At 43.0% G+C, this 19,574-nt stretch overlaps 2 protein-coding genes and 1 pseudogene across 2 annotated transcripts; 2 read left to right on the top strand and 1 right to left on the bottom strand.

Annotated features, from left to right (window-relative positions):
• Positions 1-1,189: 1,189 nt before the first annotated feature.
• On the top strand, positions 1,190-5,170 carry LOC119218459 (keratin, type I cytoskeletal 20-like; annotated as a pseudogene).
• A 3,353-nt stretch (positions 5,171-8,523) lies between these two features.
• krt15 (keratin 15) lies at positions 8,524-10,727 on the top strand. Its single transcript, XM_037472911.2, has 7 exons — positions 8,524-9,054; positions 9,222-9,304; positions 9,424-9,580; positions 9,706-9,867; positions 9,983-10,108; positions 10,207-10,424; positions 10,533-10,727. The coding sequence occupies exons 1-7, from the start codon at positions 8,587-8,589 to the stop codon at positions 10,627-10,629; spliced, it is 1,311 nt and encodes a 436-aa protein (XP_037328808.1). The 5' UTR covers positions 8,524-8,586; the 3' UTR covers positions 10,630-10,727.
• Positions 10,728-15,704: 4,977 nt separating this feature from the next.
• On the bottom strand, positions 15,705-18,897 carry LOC119218263 (keratin, type I cytoskeletal 13-like). The gene is made up of 8 exons (XM_037472553.2): positions 18,245-18,897; positions 17,865-17,947; positions 17,543-17,699; positions 16,838-16,999; positions 16,592-16,717; positions 16,099-16,319; positions 15,950-15,960; positions 15,705-15,833 (listed from the first exon to the last, which is right to left on the bottom strand). Exons 1-8 carry the CDS (start codon positions 18,581-18,583, stop codon positions 15,736-15,738), a joined length of 1,197 nt encoding a protein of 398 aa, XP_037328450.1. The 5' UTR covers positions 18,584-18,897; the 3' UTR covers positions 15,705-15,735.
• Positions 18,898-19,574: the final 677 nt, after the last annotated feature.

Consider the following 19,574-nt stretch of genomic DNA (forward strand, 5'->3'; position numbering starts at 1 on the left):
GACTTTAGTTAAAAAGAAATTACATGTTTTTCATTCTAAGTTGGAAAATCCACAATATTGCCCTCAAAAGTGAAATGGATTAAATGAATACACATAACCTACTGAGCATGTGATAAATCCTTGTTAATCATACAGATGTATAATTTATATTTGCCTAACTTAGTGTCATTTTAACTGGTATCGTAGTTGTATTTGTAATGGAGTGTTTTTTACCGTAATGGTTTGTAATGAATGTGAAAGTAACAAAAGTCATTAAATAGTGCTGTGCAAAGTGTCACCTGTTACTTCAACCGAGAGGGCGTGGGCAACAGCAGATTAAATAGTTTTTCAGATTCTCATGTCAAACTGTTCAGATCATTTCCTTCTCACCTGATGGTAGATAACTCGAAAAGGTGTGACACAGCATTGCATCTTTGGGTTTGTGTATTTTGGGCATTGATCTCAAAGTTATGCTTGAAAAGACGTATAGTTCATGAGAAAGACCTACCAATTAACTGGTTTGTCCACCCCCTTCTTAGACAAAGATTCAAATATGGTGCAGGTACAGGTAACTGCAGACAGAGGCTGTTATGAAGCCGTCATTGTCTGTCTCTTTAATCATGTTGTTCATGCTGCTTACAGTACAGTATATCAACTGTGTACACTCTCACAGTAGTTGAAATGCAGTCAGAAAACTGTAATAGAACATGTTATTACTGCTCCTCGTACAATTGATTAATGGATTTACATGTAGTTGCATATTTGCAATTCATGTAAAAACATAGCAGTAGCAAACCAGACTTGCTACTGGGGTGATGCTGCAGCAAAATCCATTACAGCAGGACAGTGCATTACAGTGAGGCTTAGTTTTCTTTATTTTAACTTCAACACTTCATTTGTAAAAGGTGGATTATGTGTCTTCTATATCAAAAGGGACAGTTGTGAACACTCTGCCTGTTCCAAATACCTGAGCAGATTTTCTGAAACAGCTTAACTATTTTTGACAGCTGAAGAAAAACAATTATCTTCATGCCTCGCTTACTGTCAGTCTGCTTATCAGCCATCCATCAAGTTGCCTAACTTGACGTTCAACCCATCTTTTACACCACACCTTAACACATGTATGATGCGATTTGCATGCCACACACTATTGTGGCGGGGACCAGTTTGCGCTTCCTCCTTCCAGACTATAAAATGTCCCGCTGTCTCAGGTAGAGTTACTCCTCGCTGGACTCTCCATCCCTACTCGTCGCCTCTAGGCCACCTCACCTCCGCCTGTCATCATGTCCACCGCCGTCATGCGCCAAAGCCGCAGCTTCGGCTCCCGCAGCATCTCCAGCAGCAGCACCACCAGCAGCGTGAGCAGAGAGATGCAGCTTGTCGCAAGCGGCAAGACCAGAGTGTCCGTGGCGGCCCCGTGGAGCCGTGCGCCCAGCGTGTACGGGGCCCGGGGGGGTTCGGGACTCGCATCTCGGAGTCAGTCTACTCCTCCGGTGGCCTGGCCCAATTCGGCGGGACTGCCATGGTCCACGATGAGAAGCTGACCATGCAGAACCTCAACGACCGCTTGGCCAGCTACCTGGAGAAGGTAAGAACGGACGAGCACAATGCTTTCTGTCTAAGACCTGCATTTTGACTATGGACAAAAACCCTATACATGGGGGTTTTATCAGAAATGAATTATGTTTATATGTGATCAACTTATTTGAGAATATTAGAATAATAACATTGTGTTGAAGATTCTCTCTGATTCATCATACAGTTTATATGATAAAAGTGGTCTCTTTTCTTCATACAATCACAGAATGGAGCATTTTTTGAACATATTCATAAAATTCCATCTCATCACCGATCTCTACTGACACCAAGAATAAGCTGAATCCTCACAGCGGCATGCTGTGCACCTTAAACTCATCCATGGGAATGTTTATATGTCACATTTAAAGCATGATAGATTTTATAAACAGGATAATTTGTGCACTGCATGTGTGCTCTAACACTGGATGAGAATGAATGCATCACTTATACATGTACGCTTTTACATTCTGTTGATTTGAAATACTTTGACAACTAAAGAATTAAAAAGCATTTGAATAATTGTTTCATCAATTCATGAAAATACATGTGATGATTATTTAGTTTGAGTAGGTCTACAAATTGCCTTTTTGATGCATCTTTAACCACAACAAACCCAGGAAACAGGCTCCAAGCCCCAACCAGGAGTTACGAAGCGTTTCATAAATAGACGTATCTGTCATGTCTAATATGTTCTGGCATGATGTGTCACCCTGCGGTTGTGTGTGCAGGTGCGCTCACTGGAGTCAGCCAACGGGAAGCTGGAGCTGCAGATCAGAGAGTTCTATGAGAAGAGAAACGTTCTCTCCCATGACTTCACCGACTACTTTGCCACAATCACTAATCTCCGAGCTCAGGTAAACTATTCACATTTTACAGAAACGATATAACACACAACATTGTACTACAACACAATAAACTACAAGCACAGCACGAGTGTAGTGTCCAAACAAGGATGGATCACTAACGCAGGCAGCCAGTGTTATGGCTTTGAGTGAAAAAACATTTAAATATACGATGATATTTTCTTCTCATTTAGATCTCACAGAAACATTCTGAGAATCAACGTGTGGTCCTGCAGTTGGACAATGCTCAACTGGCTGCAGATGACTTTGCAATGAAGTAGGTCTACCTCTCTTTCATGCTAAAATCCAACAATCCAACTCCAATTAATTTCACTTGGATGAACATCAAACACATTTGAAGACCTTATAGAGAAATGATGTGGCCCATTCATACCTCAATACTGTAGGATTATACTTAGTGATTTTTGATGAATTACCATCAGTACTGAGGACATAATTAATCAAAGTGTAAACGCAAATAATAGTCATTATGTTCCGAAAATGACTTACTGTAATGGAGAATTTAATAATAGGTAAAAAAATACACTATTATACAAAGTTCTGATATTAGAAATGTTTCTCATCTGATAGCATGATAGCAATATTATATCCATGTATTGCCCCGCTCATTAGCATTTACATCTAATGGAGAAGACTGGAGACTATAGAAATCATTATTGTTTTCACTCATTTTATTCAACTTCACCTGGCTTCGTCCTGCAGGTTGGAGATGGAGACTAACATGCGTACGACGGCGGAGGCGGACGTGTCGCGTATCCGAGGGGCCAGGGATGTACTAACTCTTTCTATCAGTGACCTGGAGATACAGGTAGAAGGTCTGAACGAAGAGATGATGTTCATGAAGAACAGCCATCAGGAGGTGAGATCCACTCATGTGCTATGGCGCCATCTAGTGGTCGTGACAGCAACAACTCAAACACCTGTAGAGGGGCAAGAGAGCAACATGTCAATGTTACAGGACCTGCGTCTGCTGAGGACCGAGCGGACTGGCGGGGTCCATGTGGAGGTGGACAGCGCAAAGTCCGTCGATCTGAATGTGGTCCTGCAGGAGACGAGGGACCAGTATGAGGCGGTGGTGCTGAAGAACAAGGAGGAGCTCGAGAAATGGTTCAACTCTAAGGTGAGACACCAGAGCCACGTGCCTGAAATGTTACAATGTTGAAACGATGATGCTGATTATAATTTTCTATGTGTGTGTTTAAAAAAAATAAAAGGTGGAGACTCTCCAGACGCAAATTGTGACGTCTTCACAAGAGGTGAAGACATATTACAAAGAGCTTTCAGAGCTGAAGAGGAGCTACCAGAGTTTGGAGATTACTTATCAAAGCATCGTCACAGAGGTAGGCCATAGCCAAATTGACTGGATGTAAAAGCACACCTTCGCTGTGCAGGGGGGTGCATGATCAGCTAACTTTCCTAAAGCATCACTCCCATGTGCATATTTACATGGAAACCGTCCTCTTGATATTAATGGTTATCACAAAGTCCTTTCCTGACGCTCTCCCATTGCTAGTGGCATGGGTGTCCTGAAGGGATAAAAGGCTTGTGCAGTCTGGGTCTAAAACAATGCTGTGTTATTGGGGGCATGTTGTTTAAAACCATGAATTATGATCCAGGAAGTTAGATAGATTATAATAGATAACAGATTAATATAATAGATTTGCTGTTTAAAGGCTCACAAGACTCCAAAACACTGCACAATGGGCTTTAATAGTAACAGACAGGATCTGACCATTTTATCTGTTGCCATGAAGGATATCAAGGTAAACACTACAACGATACATCGTTAAACTGTCATAATAACGTCCGTTTGTGCTGCAGTTTCAGTGCCGGAAACAGAACTTGGAAGAAGTGAATGGCCGATACAGTGCACAGCTCAGCCAGCTGCAGCTGACCATCAACACTCTGGAGATCGAGCTCCAGCAGCTGAAAATCTCCATCGAGCAGCAGCAGGCCGAGTACAACCAGCTGCTCGATATCAAGATGAGGCTGGAGATGGAGATCGCTGAGTACAGGAGACTGCTGGACGGAGACCTGAGTGAGACAAAGACGTGAGTGTTTTATTTGGTCAAAGTGAAAGCAGCGGGCCAACGGATAAATTCATCAGATAGGTTCTAACAATCATCTTTGACTCTCTCCACAGGGTTGTGGTCATCAGCAAGACTGTGGAAGTGGAAGGTACGGATCCAAATCATGACACAAACCAATGTTCTGACCTCGTAGCAGTGCCTCTGACTGAGGCTTGTTTGACGACTGCAGTCTCATGATGTATTATATTTGTTGTCCACCTCTACAGAGCATAAGCCCCACGTGGAGAGAAGAACGAAGATCATCGTGGAAGAGATTGTTGATGGAGAGGTTGTGTCCTCCTCCGTTGACACCAAAGTGGAGGACATTCAGTGATACTGCGGTTCACTTCTGCTGCCAAACTTGTTACTTACTCACAGAATAATTGTGTAGTAAATGATTCAGTGGGTTACTTGAAATTTCCAGTTGACTGTAGACAAAGAAAGTGGTTTAAGGGAGTTAACTTGGGTCTTTTTCCTTCTCCTGGTGCAATGATATAGCAGAGTAGCAGAAAGTGATATTTTGCTGTGAGACTTAAATATGGTTGCAGCAAAAAAAGAGGATACATTTTCCTGATAACAGACATGTATTCAAATCCAGATGGTTTATTATAGTTTATAAATGGGGTCTTTCATTGGAAGAATTTATATATCCGAAAAACAAAGGAGCAGTTAAAGGGTTAATATAATGAAAGTCGTTTTAGGCCATGAAAATAAAATGATAAAAAGTCAATAACTTTTTTGTTGCCTGAGGTCAGCTCTTGTTGTTGCATCCTGTATTTTCTTGGTGTAGACAGTCTGCCAAAAATCACAGCAATACACCAAAATAAAACCAAGTCAGGCATTGATTCTAAGGGAAAATGTGTTGGGTGTAATTTCTCTCTACACCGCTAGATGTCACCTCTGTCTTTCTCTTCTAAGTCCTTTCTCAACTTCAGTAGATTGCTTGATCTTGTTTTTCTCAAGAGAAAACGGATTCTTGGACAACAAACAATAGTGTGAAGATAACAAAAATGTATGTTATTACATAACAATGCTATGTCGCAGATTTTATGAAATATCGAAAAAGAACCCAGAAGCACATTTTGCTTCAATGAGGTTAACATTTGGCTGGGGTAGAATCAAGCAAAGGCTTTATCCAACTTTTGATGTGTCAATCTGTGGTTAAAATGACTCACTATTAACAACTTCCTTCCTTTCACTGCTTTTGTGTGGCAATGTATGAACACATGTAATTGGAGGCATTCATCCTGCAGCTCTGTTCAGCACAACAAGTTCAGGCAGAGAAAGCTGGATTAATGTCTAGACATTACAACTTAAATTATTCTGTATGACTCAACTTCAAAACCAAATCAATTGAAAAAACATCAAATGTGCACTAGAGAGATAAAATTGCCACCAATCTTACATACAGAAATGTTATTCCAAATTTGAGACTAAACGGTTGTTATACCCCGGCACATCTGCCTTTTTCTGGTGTACTAAGTCTATTTACAGAAACTACAATACTACATGTTTGTGTGCCCCTCACGAGGAAGGTTTTTTTTACTGAAATATCTTTAGCAAAAGCATGTATGCACCTCATTTGATGCAGTCAGGCTTTGCAGTTCCCTGACAGTGTGAAAAAGGAAATGTTAAATGACTCTCGCTCATGCTGTTGTAAATTTCCAGAACTCTCAGTGTGTCTGCACACCATGTGCCGTTGCATGCTATACTGCTTTAAAAAGGGTGCGGTTGATACCGGCGGGCTATTGCAAGATGCAACAGAAACCTGTCCGGGCCTGAAGCAGAGTAAACATTGAGACAGAGGAACATTGTTAAAAGACACACCTCAATCTCTCTGCAGCATGACACAGAGAGGCGTACATTGTCTTACTTTTGCTTAAATGAGAGAGTCACACACCCAGGACACAGCGCTACAGGCTCTTCCTCATTTTACAGCACATTTTGAGCATTCTGTTCTTGCACACAACATACTAGTTGCAGGTATTCGTGTCAGGGAAGGGCTCAATGAGTTGAGGTCATTGCAGGTCACATGAAAAGTGGATGGGGTGTGACACACTGACTGTGCCAAAGAGAATTATTGTTGTGTTTTTTGGCAGGAGCCCTGCAGGTCGAAGTCCGAGAACCCGCCACACAAGCATTGCGTAGACAACTGTGAACCACTAGATACAGGGAGTACAAAGCAGTCTGCTTTGAGGTTTAACTATAGTTTCATTTATCTTCTGAAACGCTAAGAAAAAAACTGGAATACGGAGTGCATCAGTTTGCAAGTCTCAATTATAAGCATGTATAACTTTTTGTACTTCACACAGGAATCACACCTTGCCACACCGCCCCACATACCATTGGCATTATTCACTCAGCCTGCAGAAACAACAACTCTCTGTTCTTTGTCACAGTAGAAGAGTCTGATTCTCATGGAACATTGTATTACATTGTCATATCTTACTATTGGTCTCAACTTCAATCTATTACATTCTAATTAAAGAATCATCAGGGTCATTTAATGGTCACAAGTTTTCTGCATATTGGCAGACCACTGCTGCCTAAAAAGCAGCTCAACGTGATATTACCAAACAATCACTAAGTATGGAGCATTGTACAATCCCAGGTACATTCTCCAAATGATCCAACGGCAGAGCAGTGTGTGAATAGTCTCTGATAGTGAACAATATTTGGGTTGCATGACAACAGCAAGATATATCTTCTGTGTGCATATAGTTTTTGATCATATTGATTAATATATTTGCAAGTTGTTAAATGTGTGCCAATATTTTTTATTTTCACAACATTAGTTAATCTAATGAATACAGATTGGTTCACAGATAGAGTCATGCATACCTGTTTATTATAGGGAAGCATATGCCGTAGTGTCAAACACATTCACACACTTTTCATAAACCTGCTCATGCTATTGCTCAACCAGAAAGTTCTCATAGTACGCGGTTTAAAACCTCTGCACTGCCACACCCCGATGTTATTCTAAAAGCAATATGTATATATATCGCTTTTCTTCTGGGCTGTAGAATACTTGCAGGGAAACTCAACAGTTCAAGCTTCTGCAAAGTAGCAGTGAAACCCTGAATGAAGTGCACAGGTTGGTGAGAAAATGCCGTCTCCAGAGAGAGAAATATCTTCAAACATATTTTACTACGGTTTCTATCTACTATACATTGGACATTATTCAAATCCAATCAGCACATGCATGAGATGAGTTTGAAACTTCAAAATGGAAAGCAGTAGTGAAAAGAAACATCTGGCTTTGATTACTTTAAAGATGTAAAAAGTCAACAGTAGGTATTTGTTAAGTAGAAATGCTGTGGTAAAATTGAAAGGAGCAGGCAAGTAACAACTTGTTCTTCTTCTTCTACCACAATGCCAAGAAACAGTCGCATAAGGTTGAATATTAACTTACATCATGGAGTCTATAAAAACTGCTTCTAGCTGGCAAACCTGCAGGCTACTGCAAAAACATTAAAAAAAAAAAAATGTCATTCGTAAAATAAGAATCTAATGCAAGATACAGAAAACACAGAAACAAAAAAGAGGTGTGTGAGAAAAGGTGTGCTGACAGGAAGTCAAGTACTAAAAAAATGACTGAACTGATCTATTTCACAATGTTTGTACGTGCAGTGTTTGTTGCCGTGGTAACATGACAGGTTTGTCCAGCAGTCTTGCTCAAGAATCTGTAAAAAAGTAGAGTCAACTGTTGAAGTTTAACAACAATTTGACAGAATACCCGCTTGAGGCTGACAGTTTTACATTTATAGTAAAAGACAAAACTTCACACAGCTTCATGCATATTAATGTGGTGCATGAGAAACTAGGTTTACCGATGGCTCTGAGGCTTCGATGAATTGAGTCTTTCGTTTTTTCATATTATAGGATTAAGTTTAATCCCCCTTCTCCTTCTTGTCACAATGAACCTGAAGGGTGTGTGTAACCGGTGGGGCAGAGCAACCTTTTTAGGTAATGCTCCTCCCTTCAGTTCTGGACATACCCTCCCACACCGGAGTATAAAAAGGGTACAGAGGAAGGGCTGTGCATCTTGCTCCATCTCATTTTCTCCCAGGCAGACCTCCTGAGCAGTCTTCACAATGTCCAGATCCAGCACCTATTCCAGCTCCAGTTCCTTTGGCGGAGGCTCTGGTAGAGTATCTGGTAGATCCATGGGTGGAGGCTTTTTTGGAAGCCAGCAGCAACGGCCTTCTTATGCTACCAGCATGCATGGCGGTGCAGGTGGCTCCAGAATCTCTGTTTCCTCCAGTCATCTGCTTTCATCCGGTTATGGCGGTGGAAGCGGCTTTGGCATGGGAGGGGGAGCAGGTTCAGGCTTCGGTGGAGGTGCTGGCGGCGGCATGGACCTCCATGTTGGAGCCAACGAGAAGGCCACCATGCAGAACCTGAACGACCGTCTGTCCAACTACCTGGAGAAGGTGCGCAGCCTTGAGCAGGCCAACGCAGACTTGGAGATCAAGATCCGCAAGTTCCTGGAGAGCAAGACCTCCCCTCACGCTCGTGACTACTCTGCTTTTGAGGCCACCATTGCTGACCTGCATGGAAAGGTATGTTACGTGACCTCTAATTCCTGAATGAAAAACTAAAGATTGCCACACTATAATTTATCATGTAATGCAACTAATGGATGAATCTGTAAAAAATGATGCACCGGAGGAGTTTGAAGTTAGAATTGCACTAATTATGTCAAATGAAACCTTGTTTTGTCGCACAGATCCAGGATGCCACCCGTACCAATGGAGGCATCTATCTGTCCATTGACAATGCAAAACTGGCAGCAGACGACTTCAGAACAAAGTAAGTATCAGATATAAGAGACACAAACTGACTAAAACATAGATTGAAAATCACTGTGGACCAATGCATGGTAGACGCTTACGATGATTTTAAATATCCAATCTTTTGCTACCACACAGGTTTGAAAATGAGCTGGCTATGCGTCAATCAGTAGAGGCAGACATCGCCGGTCTCAAGAGACTGTTGGATGAGCTGACACTGGGCAGATCAGACCTGGAGATGCAGATTGAGGGCCTGAGGGAGGAGCTGATCTACCTCAAAAAGAACCACGAGGAGGTTGGTAGCAAATGCATGTCAGCAAGAATCTGAGGGGGTTGCAATTTAATTTTGCTTTATTGAATGTATAAAGAAATCTACTTAAACAAATCAGGAAACCCTTTAACCCGTGTCCTCTTCAACAGGAATTGGCAGCCATGAGAAGCCAGATGAGTGGACAGATCAACGTGGAGGTGGACGCAAAACAACAGCCAGACCTAAGCAGCATTATGGATGAAATGCGCACGCAGTATGAGGCTGTGGCCGCCAAGAACCAAAGAGAGCTTGAGCTCTGGTTCCAAACACAGGTAAGACCAAAACCCCGGTGGTGATATTAATTGCCTAAGTAACCTCTCATTACATGTTTTAACTGGTACATATAAGGTTTTACATGCAACCGATTTTGTCCATTGTCCACTCAAGTCAGAATCGCTGAACAAGGAGGTCGCAGCCAGCACAGAAGGTCTCCAAACATCCAAGTCAGAAATCACAGAGCTCCGTCGCTCCCTGCAGGGCCTGGAGATCGAGCTACAGTCCCAACTTAGCATGGTAACAGGGAGTGATCTCACATACAACTTAATGCAACCACAGTAGTTTTTCGCTTTATTCACGTCTTCATCCCTCTTCTCTTAAACTTCCTCCTCCAGAAAGCGTCCGTGGAAGGCACCATCCATGAAACAGAGCAACGGTACGCCTTCCAGCTCCAGGGTCTCCAGGCGCAGGTGACCAGCCTGGAGGCACAGCTGACGCAGCTGCGCTGTGACATGGAACGACAGGGCCAAGAATACAAAATGCTGCTCGACATCAAGACACGGCTGGAGATGGAGATTGCAGAATACAGGAGGCTGATGGACGGAGAGGCCAGGTAATTTTGTCTGCAAACGGCACTTCAGTCCTTTCATTGTCAATTAATAACTAACTCTGTAAATTGAGGCAATAAACTGATATCAAACGCAATTCTCCACCTCCACAGTTCCAGCATTTCAAAGTCCTCGTCTGGCAAGACTGTAATCATCACACAGGAACTGCACAATGGCAAGGTGGTGTCCTCCTCTAAAAGCTCCACCTAATTGTACTGCTGTCCCTTGACAACCACAAGAAACATATGAAAATAATCTAACTTCATATACACATGTGAATGAAATAAAAGGCTGTGGTTTGCTCACAATCATTTGTCTGAATTTTTTGTGTCTTGGTCCCACCTAGAGTCCCCAGTGGTGTACTTTGTAGAGTTATTTTAAAGTTTAAGATATGATTATTTTAAATGATATGTTTGAAAAATATGAACAATGAAAGCAGTGAGAAATATTATATTAGGGATCTCAAATGAAAGAGAAATTTGGGCTTTGAATATAAAGTTTCCAATATCTCTGCAGAGCGTAGTATGGAAATTCTAAGCAGAGTAGCAACATCTTCTCTTTGTCCAAGACTTTAACCCTAGAAACCACACAACGTACAGCAGTGCAGAACCAGACTCGCAGCTCTACTGCAACATGCTGGACGAGCGTTGGATCTGGTAGTTGATCTGCAGTAGGAGGCATCACCTTGGTGGCCTTGGTTATATAGCTGCCTCAAACGCAGTAAAGTGGGAAGGTCTGGGAGGGTAAATGAAAGGTAAGAATGTGACTTACAGGCAACCCACCCACCTCTTTGCAATCTCCCCATCAGCACGGGTGTGGTTATCGGTGGGCAGGGGTTCCTCCGCTTCCTTTCAGGTCAAACCCGTAGTACCACATTTTATCGTTTTTAATGAAACAGCATTGGATTGTTTTTTTTCAGAATCTTTGTAATCAGTTTGTAATTGCAGCCTTCCCTATATTCAAGGCATATTTTAAAATAGTGCATTCTAACAGAAGAAAAAGATATGGTTAATTATCTTATAAAATATTCACTCAGAGCCGTGACAGAAATGGCACATGCGAGCGACAATTCCACCTCAGTGAAACTTGGGCCAAAAGGTTGAGGCAGGGCAGTTCACAATAATTATTGTGTCCAAAACTTCCTCATTGTTTGACACGCCATAGCAGGTGTATTTAATTGTCAGACAGCATGCATGGTACCATAGATCAATGTTATTAGTTAAACCTCTACTTCTCCTGTTGGGACTCCAGACTCACAGCTCTACTGCAAACAGCATGCAGGCTCCAAAACACTTTTTTTAAGAGGAACAATATAACTAAGTAAATGTATAACTTTAATATTTTAATGGGATTCGATAATATAAGTATATATGTACAGTGTAACGCTCTGAAAATATGGTATAATCATTTGTACCAATAGTACAACAACTGCATATACAATATACATTTATATATACACTCACCTAAAGAATTATTAGGAACACCTGTTCAATTTCTCATTAATGCAATTATCTAATCAACCAATCACATGGCAGTTGCTTCAATGCATTAAGGGGTGTGGTCCTGGTCAAGACAATCTCCTGAATTTCAAACTGAATGTCAGAATGGGAAAGAAAGGTGATTTAATCAATTTTGAGCATGACGTGGTTGTTGGTGCCAAACGGGTCGGTCTGAGTATTTCACAATCTGCTCAGTTACTGGGATTTTCACACACAACCATTTCTAGGGTTTCCAATGAATGGTGTGAAAAGGGAAAAACATCCAGTATGCGGCAGTCCTGTGGGCGAAAATGCCTTGTTGATGCTAGAGGTCAGAGGAGAATGGGCCGACTGATTCAAGCTGATAGAAGAGCAACTTTGTCTGAAATAACCACTCTGTCGGGGTCCCACCATCACAGACACTCACTCCTCCCACTCATTCACATTCCTCATCACCCAACCCTCTCTGCCGTTCACTATCGCCTCAGTACTGATTACACGCACCTGCAGGTCATTACGCCATGTCACCAGTTCACCACCTGCACCTCATCAGTCACCACCTTTATAAACAGCACAGGCACATTCACTCCTTGTCTCGTCTTGTTTGATGCATGGTGCTTAGACTCACGCTCTTCTTTAGAAAGTCTTGGCCTACTCGTTGAACAACCTTCTCACCTGTTGAAGTCCTGCTCTGCTCTCTGTTGGAATTTTGCTAAATAAACTCAGTTCCACTAACTCCAGTTGGTCTCCTGGTCATTGCTTGACACACTTGTTACAACCGAGGTTTGCAGCAAAGCATTTGTGAAGCCACAACACGCAAAACCTTGAGGTGGATGGGCTACAACAGCAGAAGACCCCACCGGGTACCACTTGTTACGTTCTGCCTCCCCAGGAGGGGAGTGGGATCCACGCCACTGCCTGACGGCACCCTGTTTATTGGCCACAGGACGTGGTGTCGAAGGTGTAAGAATTAGACATGGGCTTGAAGTTGAGGTAAACAGGCTGGTTTTTATTTATAGCACTGTTAACAGGGGAAATGAGGAGAGCTGGCGGTACCAAAGAAAAGAAAAGAACAAAATGCTTCCCACCCACTTACCTGTCCTATCTCCCAACGAAAATCACAACCTAACTGGCACACTACCAAGGCGCCCTAACAAAACTTACATTAGGTGGCCCAGCCAGGTGTAGCTAGTGTTGTTAGACAGGGGAGTAACACTACGTGCAGATATGTAAACTCCGGAGCGGGGCTAAACTACTCCTCACCCCCCCCCGTAATAAAGATAACAAAGAAACAAAAAGAACACTTATTAATTGCATACACACTGTACCAAATCATCAGAAATACAAATATTCTACCATACACCAGCACTCACGTATACACAACCAGAGTGCCACCCACCTAGGTGAAACAAACACAGGGGTACATATACTGACAGAAGGGCATGATGGGATTGGAGATGAGTGGAAACAGCTGAACCGGGTAACGAGCGGGGGTGGAGTCAAGATGAATGGAGATCATGGATGATCAGTACCACCTGTATGCACACACACAGAACACAGAACACATACACAAACCTATACACAGAACAGGGGACGTAACACCACTCATCTCCACTACAAATAGGAAAAAGGCTACAATTTTGAGAGCTCACCAAAATTGCACAGTTAAAGACTGGAAAAATGTTGCCTGGTCTGATGAGTCTTGATTTCTGTTGAGACATTCAGATGGTAGAGTCTTTGGCGTAAACAGAATGAGGACATGGATCCATCATGCCTTGTTACCACTGTGCAGGCTGGTGGTGTAATGATGTAGGGGATGTTTTCTTGGCACACTTTAGCATTGTTTCTGACCATGTCCATCCCTTTATGGCCACCATATACCCATCCTCTGATGGCTACTTCCAGCAGGATAATGCACCATGTCACAAAGCTCGAATCATTTCAAATTGGTTTCTTGAACATGACAATGAGTCCACTGTACTAAAATGTCCCCCACAGTCACCAGATCTCAACCCAATAGAGCATCTTTGGGATGTGGTGGAACGGGAGCTTCGTGCCCTGGATGTGCATCCCACAAATCTCCATCAACTGCAAGATGCTATCCTATCAATATAGGCCAACATTTCTAAAGGATGCTTTCAGCACCTTGTTGAATCAATGCGTAGAATTAAGGCAGTTCTGAAGGCGAAAGGGGGTCAAACACAGTATTAGTATGGTGTTCCTAATAATCCTTTAGGTGAGTGTATATACACTCACCGGCCACTTTATTAGGTACACCTGTCCAACTGCTTGTTAACACTTAATTTCTAAGCAGCCAATCACATGGCGGCAACTCAGTGCATTTAGGCATGTAGACATTGTCAAGACAATCTCCTGCAGTTCAAACCGAGCATCAGTATGGGGAAGAAAGGTGATTTGAGTGACTTTGAACGTGGCATGATTGTTGGTGCCAGAAGGGCTGGTCTGAGTATTTCAGAAACTGCTAATCTACTGGGATTTTCACGCACAACCATCTCTAGGGTTTACAGAGAATGGTCCGAAAAAGAAAAAACATCCAGTGAGCGGCAGTTCTGTGGGCGGAAATGCCTTGTTGATGCCAGAGGTCAGAGGAGAATGGCCAGACTGGTTCGAGCTGATAGAAGGGCAACAGTGACTCAAATAACCACCCGTTACAACCAAGGTGGGCATAAGAGCATCTCTGAACGCACAGTACGTCGAACTTTGAGGCAGATGGGCTACAGCAGCAGAAGACCACACCGGGTGCCACTCCTTTCAGCTAAGAACAGGAAACTGAGGCTACAATTTGCACAAGCTCATCGAAATTGGACAATAGAAGATTGGAAAAACGTTGCCTGGTCTGATGAGTCTCGATTTCTGCTGCGACATTCGGATGGTAGGGTCAGAATTTGGCGTCTACAACATGAAAGCATGGATCCATCCTGCCTTGTATCAACGGTTCAGGCTGGTGGTGGTGGTGTCATGGTGTGGGGAATATTTTCTTGGCACTCTTTGGGCCCCTTGGTACCAATTGAGCATCGTTGCAACGCCACAGCCTACCTGAGTATTGTTGCTGACCATGTCCATCCCTTTATGACCACAATGTACCCAACTTCTGATGGCTACTTTCAGCAGGATAAAGCGCCATGTCATAAAGCTGGAATCATCTCAGACTGGTTTCTTGAACATGACAATGAGTTCGCTGTACTCAAATGGCCTCCACAATCACCAGATCTCAATCCAATAGAGCATCTTTGGGATGTGGTGGAACGGGAGATTCGCATCATGGATGTGCAGCCGACAAATCTGCGGCAACTGTGTGATGCCATCATGTCAATATGGACCAAACTCCCTGAGGAATGCTTCCAGCACCTTGTTGAATCTATGCAACGAAGAATTGAGGCAGTTCTGAAGGCAAAAGGGGGTCCAACCCGTTACTAGCATGGGGTACCTAATAAAGTGGCCGGTGAGTGTATATATATGTGTGATTATGGTATTCACCTTCTCTCAACAGTTTCACTTCTGTATCATTTATGATTATGATTGTGGCCTATGGGGACATTTTTAGAGTTGTACTATGACAGTTGACCACTGAAACATACATTGGGTTTACTATAGCTTGTTTGCTAAACATACAACTTGTAGAGAGTTGGGGTACGAAGTCTTAAAACAATTATCCAAAACACTGACTGAATGCTTGGTGAGGTTAAGCTATTAGCAGCCTTATGGGATTTTTAGAAATAAAAAGGTGGAATTCCCATTCATTACAAAATATATGAAATGCAAAGAAACCTTCAATTTCACTTTTTGATCTTTATTGATTTGCAATAATCCATCGTCGTCACTTAATCTCATCCACATCCACACCAACAGTCTTGCTGCTCCCGACCACCCTTCCATCCACAACTGTTTCCACCACTGTGATTGTTTTTGTGACCACTGTTGGAAAATTAGAAGAAACAACAATCACAATCACAACACAGTCCTTCAACCCTGTTAAAACCTATGTCACTTTTAATGGTAAAATAGAAATTGCATTTTTTTTAAATGCTTACCTTTTTTTGAGCTGGTAGTGGAGAGGAAGAGAAAGCATACAACATTAGTCAGGAGAACATGTCTACTCTACATCATGGTATAATCAACCTGGATCAGAATATGTTTCCTATGTAATCTAATTTGGTCCTCTCTCTTAATGGAGTCTCACCTCTCATCCTCCCCATCCAGCAACCTTCTGTACTCTGCGATCTCCATCTCCAGCCGAGTCTTGAGGTCCAGCAGCATGTCGTACTCCTGCTTGTTGCTGGTGATGTTGGCGTGGAGCTGAGACAGCTGAGCCTCCAGGCTTGTGACTGTGTTCTGGAGGCCTGTCAGCTGACAAGCGTAACGCTCCTGGGTCTCTTTCAGGGTGCCCTCCAGAGACCCTTTCTGTTGTGGTTGCGGGAATAAGTTCTTAAGTAAGTCACCAGTCACTGAGATTACGGAATTACGCATAGCAGCATCTTTAAAGCTCCAAAATTCACAAAATAGAGTTTTAGTGCCATTTAAAAGCAACACATTTTGGACCCCCGTCAGCTATTGTCTTTATGCTAACTGCTAAACGGAGCTATAGAGCTCCAAGAGATTTTCTTTAAACATTTACAGTGTTATAATTTGTAGCGTCCATTGGATAATCATATTTGTTGTTAATGTTGACCTACCATGCTCAGACTGGACTGCAGTTCAATCTTAAGCCTCTCGAGGTTGCTCTTCAGTTCTTTAATCTCTGTGCGAGACGTCAACAGAATCTCTGTGTGAGTGACCACGTCCTGCTCCACTGATGTGATCTAGGCAGATGAAAGAAACAACGTTCTTTGTCACTCAACAATTACTGCCAGATTTTGAAGATAAACCACCCCTATTGAATAAAGGTAACCGCAGTATTCTGAGCAGTTGTAACTTTTCACCTTGTTCTGGTACCACGCCTCGAGCTCCTTGCTGTTCTTGATGATCATACTCTCGTAGTGTTCCCTAATCTCTGACATAACCTTGGTCAGGTCTGGAGAGGGAGAAGCGTTCACGGCCACATTGACCTGTCCGCTCATCTGACTCCTTAGCAGGACCAGATCCTGCAGGTGTCAAAGTTTATTAAATTCACATAATTCCTTGTTTTTTATTATGGCAACAGGAGCACACAATGGATTCTTTGTGAGCTGTATTTCCATGGCGGTTTAGGTGGATTTTGATCTGAGTGTGACAAACAATAGCAGTGAACTAATGGAGGGAGAGAAGAATACAAGGAAGTGTGCAGAAGGAAAAGGGGCAGCGCTGGGAGAAGGAAGAGGGCGACAGACCTGTTTATAAAAACACTACCCTAACATGGAATTTCCTTTGTGTTATTAGAGGTAAGACAGAGGTAACATGAGCTTTGCTTAGAGCGTTGCTCAGACCACAGTAGATTTAAAAAAAACGTTCAACTTTGTCTCACAGTGAATGGCTGCTGAATAGATGGTTTAATCAATCACCAGTGTAGTTGGACACTTTCATGCTGTGCACATAGACAGAGGGGGTGTTGGCCCGTGTGCAGGAATGCATCAAGTATGTGGACCTGCATTTGGCTGCATGTGAATCACCAAACCAACCTTTGATCGATTTAAAAACAACCACCTTACCTCTTCGTGATTCTTCTTGAGCTGGATGAGGTCTTCCTTTAGGGCTTCGTACTGGCTCTCAAGGTCCATTCTGGCATAGTTCATCTCATCCAGAACTCTCTTCAGTCCAGCGATGTCCGCCTCCACGGCCAACCTCATGGCCAGCTCGTTCTCATACCTGAAGGAGGCGGGGGGGTCACAGAAGAACAAACAAAACGCTCAGATGGGTTTTATAGGGTAGTTAACATTAGAAGTTTTCAGTGAACCTTCAGTTCACAATTGAATGTGTATGTGAGGTTTCACTTGTGTGCCATTGCAGAGAAGAACAGGGCAATATACTCACTTCATTTTGAAATCGTCGGCAGCCAGTTTTGCATTGTCAATGTCCAGGATTGTCTTGGCATTAAGTCTAGAGGCAACACAAATCTGAGGAGAAAAAACAGGAAATAAGTTAGAAAGAGTACAAACAAGTTTGTACAGTATGCCATCTATTGGAATCATTTTTGGGAAAGGACCCTTGGGCCCTAAAGTACTGGAATGTAAGGGTTTTTAAGCTCACAGTGAGGATAAATGTGTATGCTGCCTGTGCAAAATGTTTTCTGGTCCTCTAACTCACATGTCATCTGTCTCAACCCCACACACAGTTCATTCCAACACACTCCCTGAAAAAGATAAGGAGGGAAAGACAACGGGAAACGCACAGGTCGGATGTCATCTTCATACCTTGTCCTTCAGGTCTTCGATGACGGCAAAGTAGCTGCTGTAGTCGTGGCTGATGACCGTTTTGTTGAGGTACCATTCTCTGATCTGCTTGTCAAGGCGGTCGTTCTCCTTCTCCAGGGTGCGCACCTTCTCCAGGTAGGAGGCCAGGCGGTCGTTCAGGTTCTGCATGGTGGCCTTCTCGTTCGCCCCGACGTGGAGGTCCAGGCCGTCAGCCAGGTGGAAGCCTCCGGAGGACTGTCCATGGTACTGCTGGGCCGAGGAGATGCGCGTGCCACGGCCGCCTGCTCCTCCGTAGACACTCATGGTGTTCTGGCTGTACATTTTGCTGCTGAAAGACATGCTGGACGAGCGTTAGATCTGGATCAGGTAGTTGATCTGCAGTAGGAGGCATCACATTGGTGGCCTTGGTTATATAGCTGCCTCAAACGCAGTAAAGTGGGAAGGGCTGGGAGGGTAAATGAAAGGTAAGAATGTGACTTACAGGCAACCCACCCACCTCATTGCAATCTCCCCATCAGCACGGGTGTGGTTATCGGTGGGCAGGGGTTCCTCCACCTCTTTTCAGGTCAAACCCGTAGTACCACATTTTATCATTTTTAATGAAACAGCATTCTTTGGATTGTTTTTTCCAGAATCTTTGTAATCCGTTTGTAATTGCAGCCTTCCCTATATTCAAGGCATATTTTAAAATAGTGCATTCTAACAGAAGAAAAAGATATAGTTAATTGCCTTGTAAAATATTCACTCACAGCCGTGACAGAAATGGCACATGTGAGCGACAATTCCACCTCAGTCAAACGGGCCAAAAGGTTGAGGCAGGGCAGTTCACAATAATTATTGTGTCCAAAACTTGTAAATCACTTTTATTAGCAAGAGTTGAACATTTCGTCGTGAACATATTTTAAATCACACAATGACACTTTCTATCCTCTGGGACGGCGATTTTGAACAATCTTAAAAATGTACCAGCTAGTTTAATGCGTTTATCACCTTAACAGACGCACATACCCATGTGCCACTTGGAAAGCATCACGTCTTTGTTTTCTTTTGTTATCTCATCAACAGAGAGCCATGCGGCCCGCCTGCATCAATCAGCAGTCACGCTGGGGTTTTCGTAAAACATTGCACAGTGTTGAAAATTAGTATAATGGCACATAATACTCCAGTTACAATGATTAATGTGGGATGATGCCTGGTTTCATTCTTTGAAGACAAGATACCAAATTATCCTTATTTATGGAGAAAAACCCCCCAGCTATTTTGATTGGAAGAGGGGAATTGGACATTCTGACGCTAACACGTTGATAATCCCTCATCTTTTGACACACCA

The sequence above is a fragment of the Pungitius pungitius genome, chromosome 9, assembly GCF_949316345.1.
Source record: "Pungitius pungitius chromosome 9, fPunPun2.1, whole genome shotgun sequence".
NCBI classification, from domain to species: domain Eukaryota; kingdom Metazoa; phylum Chordata; class Actinopteri; order Perciformes; family Gasterosteidae; genus Pungitius; species Pungitius pungitius.

Bases quoted from the DNA above. Each gene is read 5' to 3' on its own strand.
- krt15 (XM_037472911.2), top strand. From the start codon at position 8,587: ATGTCCAGATCCAGCACCTATTCCAGCTCCAGTTCCTTTGGCGGAGGC. The intron at 9,055-9,221 runs GTATGTTACGTG...TTTGTCGCACAG, and splicing joins TTGCTGACCTGCATGGAAAG to ATCCAGGATGCCACCCGTAC. The intron at 9,581-9,705 runs GTTGGTAGCAAA...CCTCTTCAACAG, and splicing joins TCAAAAAGAACCACGAGGAG to GAATTGGCAGCCATGAGAAG.
- LOC119218263 (XM_037472553.2), bottom strand. From the start codon at position 18,583: ATGTCTTTCAGCAGCAAAATGTACAGCCAGAACACCATGAGTGTCTAC. The intron at 17,948-18,244 runs GTATGAAGATGA...TTTTCTCCTCAG, and splicing joins TCGAAGACCTGAAGGACAAG to ATTTGTGTTGCCTCTAGACT. The intron at 16,718-16,837 runs GTGAAAAGTTAC...TCATCTGCCTAG, and splicing joins AGGCGTGGTACCAGAACAAG to ATCACATCAGTGGAGCAGGA.